We start from the raw sequence: 2,822 nt of genomic DNA, 5'->3' as shown, positions 1-2,822 counted from the left end.
ATCCACAATGCCGAGGTTGGGCGAACCCTGCGCGAGTACCCAAAGCGTGACTTTTGCTGTCTTGCTGTTGAAATATCTCTTGTCGGGGAGGGGTCTGTGGGTCTGGGTCGTCTGAGGAGGAAGGAGATGGATGGAGATGGGTGAACTTTTATTTAAGACATAAGTTTTTATTTTATTTCAAATGTCCTTATGGCTCAACAGCAGAAGCATAAATAATAATGTTAATAAAATGTTGAAAAAAAATCTAAGTCTGATTATGAAGGTAAATTAAATATCTGACAGTGATCATTACACAGTGTGGCTATAATTCCTCACTTAATGTGTCGCTAAAGTCGCAGCTTCACATCTCCAATATGAGCGTACACATGGGTCAGAGCTGGCTGAGGGACTGCACATTTTCATGTCAAGTTTAGATTTTATAAATCACAACCTTGGCGTGAAAAGTGGCGTACGCAAGTTTCTGGGCTCGATTTGTGCATACGGAAGTTTTATAAATTCGACCCCAGGTCTGGTGTAAACTTGGCACTGATCATGCTGAGAACATGATCACAGTGAAGTTTGGTGGCAGCATCATGCTGTAGAGACTGGGAAACTGGTCAGAGTTACAGTAAAGATTGATGCAGCTAAATACTGCATATTGTAATCCTTGTGGTTAATGCTTTTGCAACCCAGATGGCACTGTTGATCAGTCTATTGTATTTTTTTACAGTGAGGAGGTGTCACCTGAGTGTGCACTGAAGTTTGTGAACAAATATCTGAGGAAAGTGAGTGCAGCTGTGAACATCAAGCTGGCTTACATTTCCCCTCTGGCCATCAGATGTTCACTGAAGGACCTGGTCCCATATGACCTTGTAAGACAGAACTAAAACATCTTGTTTTTTATTACAAAAATTAGAAAAGGTGTGAAAACAATAAACAAAGTATGTGTGTGTGTGTGTGTGTGTGCGCACAGACAAAGGGCTGGAGTAGGGAGTCAAAGGTAGAGTTCTGTAATGTGGTCGGCTCTGCTGCAGTGGAGATGAGAACTTTGGGCCAGGACAGAGAGTCGTTGTTGGTGGATCTGAGAAAAGCTCCAATGGAACAATCCAGTGACGTGCCCATCTCTGTCAGAATGCACCTCGTGTTTAACGAGGTGGCCAGGTACATAGATGCACAGATAACCAGTAAACTCTTTCTAGTAAATGTTTTTTAATCACAATAGTTTTCAGTGTCTGGCACTGCTGTTAAATTCTGCTAAGCTTGATTGTTTCTTGCAGATTTTATTCTCCAGTGACACAAGGCATTAATCCCCTGATGTACTACTGCCCTGTGCTTCCAAAGACCAACACAGAGCTTAGTGCTGTGGTTAGTCACATCAACAACCCTTCTGACTTCTACATCCAGCTGGTATGACATCAGGGACAGAAAATCTAAACGTTTTCTTATTTACTCACCAACTTTTTTGTTTGTTTGTTTTAACTCAACATGTTTCCCTCTCCCCACTGCCTCATCAGGTTGATAACATGGAGTCCTTGTTGCTCTCAGCTAAGCTTCAGGATTTTTACAGTGCTTCAACGGGTTTTGGAGATGAGCTGAATATCTTCTGCCCTGTGATAGGACAGGCTTGTGTTGCCCGCTTTGAAGACAAGCTGTGGTACAGAGCTCAAGTCATAGGTAATGGTGTGTGTGTGCGTGCGTGCGTGCGTGCGTGCGTGCGTGCGTGTGAGTGAGAGAGAAATACTAACTATATAAATATACAGGTGCTGGTCATAAAATTAGAATATCATGAAAAAGTAGATTTATTTCAGTAATTGACCTTTCGCAGAAGCCACGCCCCTTAGTTACTGTTGCTACGCCCGTCAAGCTTTCTGAAGCCGATGAGTGTTAGCGCATGTCATGACGGGGATTGCTTGTATACCAGTGAGTGTTAGTGACTCGTTTTGGAGCAATACCAGCGCAATATCCTCCAGATCAAGGCAAAAGGGGTTACAATATGCAGTGGAGGGATATATTCAAAATATTACTGTACGTTATGAAGGAGACACAACGATCCTCGAGGCTAAAGCATACCAGTCTCAAGCTAAATCTGAGAAACCCCATGACCTTTACCTCAAATGCAACCAGCGCACCCTTGTGGACCAGTCCTGCACTGCAGGGTAAGTTTTATTTTTTAAGTTCTATTTTTTGTTAGTTAAGTACCGTAATAGTCAAATTATTAAGTAATACCAGTAAGTTAGCTAGGTAAGTTAAGCTAGTAACTGTCGTCAGAGCAGAGGCTAGCTTGTTACTCTGTGTATGGATCTACCTAAYCTAACTGTGTATAAAACACTTGTGCAGTTACTGTAATAGTTGCAATCAAACATGTTCAACCCCCACAATCTCAACAGACATTTTAGTAGTGTGGATGACATTAAATCACAAAAACACCTCATTGAACTTGCTTTTTACTGATACATATTGGAATCATTGTGACAAAAAAAGTTGACCTAAGTTTGGAGTTTAAATAAAAACATAGAAGTATTTTAAGACATGCGATTGTGCAGTATTAATCAAACCCTAAGCATAGTATTTTTRGGTGCATCCTTTAGCTTTTATAACTGCCAATAAATGATTTTGTTGACAAACTTTCTACATCTCTAGTCTCGGATTTTAGTCCATTTATCCTGTGCTGTTTGAAAAAAAAATTGAATGAAAAACTTTAATTGATAAAACATTGAAATGATTGGGGTGTTAAATAATTTTGATTGCAGCTGTAGCTAGTTACTGTACATTGTCAAAAGCATTAAAAAGAGCTTATGCTACTGTTTTCTTAAAACAGGTTACCAGGTTTTTGCTCACATATT

At 40.4% G+C, this 2,822-nt stretch overlaps 1 protein-coding gene across 1 annotated transcript in view; it reads left to right on the top strand.

Annotated features, from left to right (window-relative positions):
• Positions 1-2,822, top strand: part of LOC106525494 (RING finger protein 17) — a gene marked incomplete at its 3' end in the record, with an annotated part of 58,284 nt that overhangs the window by 43,015 nt on the left and 12,447 nt on the right. Inside the window, 4 exon segments of the mRNA XM_014019757.1 lie at positions 710-851; positions 953-1,140; positions 1,257-1,386; positions 1,494-1,653. Coding sequence (XP_013875211.1) covers positions 710-851; positions 953-1,140; positions 1,257-1,386; positions 1,494-1,653 — 620 coding nt within the window.

The sequence above is a fragment of the Austrofundulus limnaeus genome, unplaced genomic scaffold (genome assembly GCF_001266775.1).
Source record: "Austrofundulus limnaeus strain Quisiro unplaced genomic scaffold, Austrofundulus_limnaeus-1.0 Scaffold229, whole genome shotgun sequence".
Taxonomy (NCBI): domain Eukaryota; kingdom Metazoa; phylum Chordata; class Actinopteri; order Cyprinodontiformes; family Rivulidae; genus Austrofundulus; species Austrofundulus limnaeus.
The sequence above is the reverse complement of the archived record's forward strand: the minus strand, read 5'-3'. Positions and strand labels throughout refer to the sequence as shown.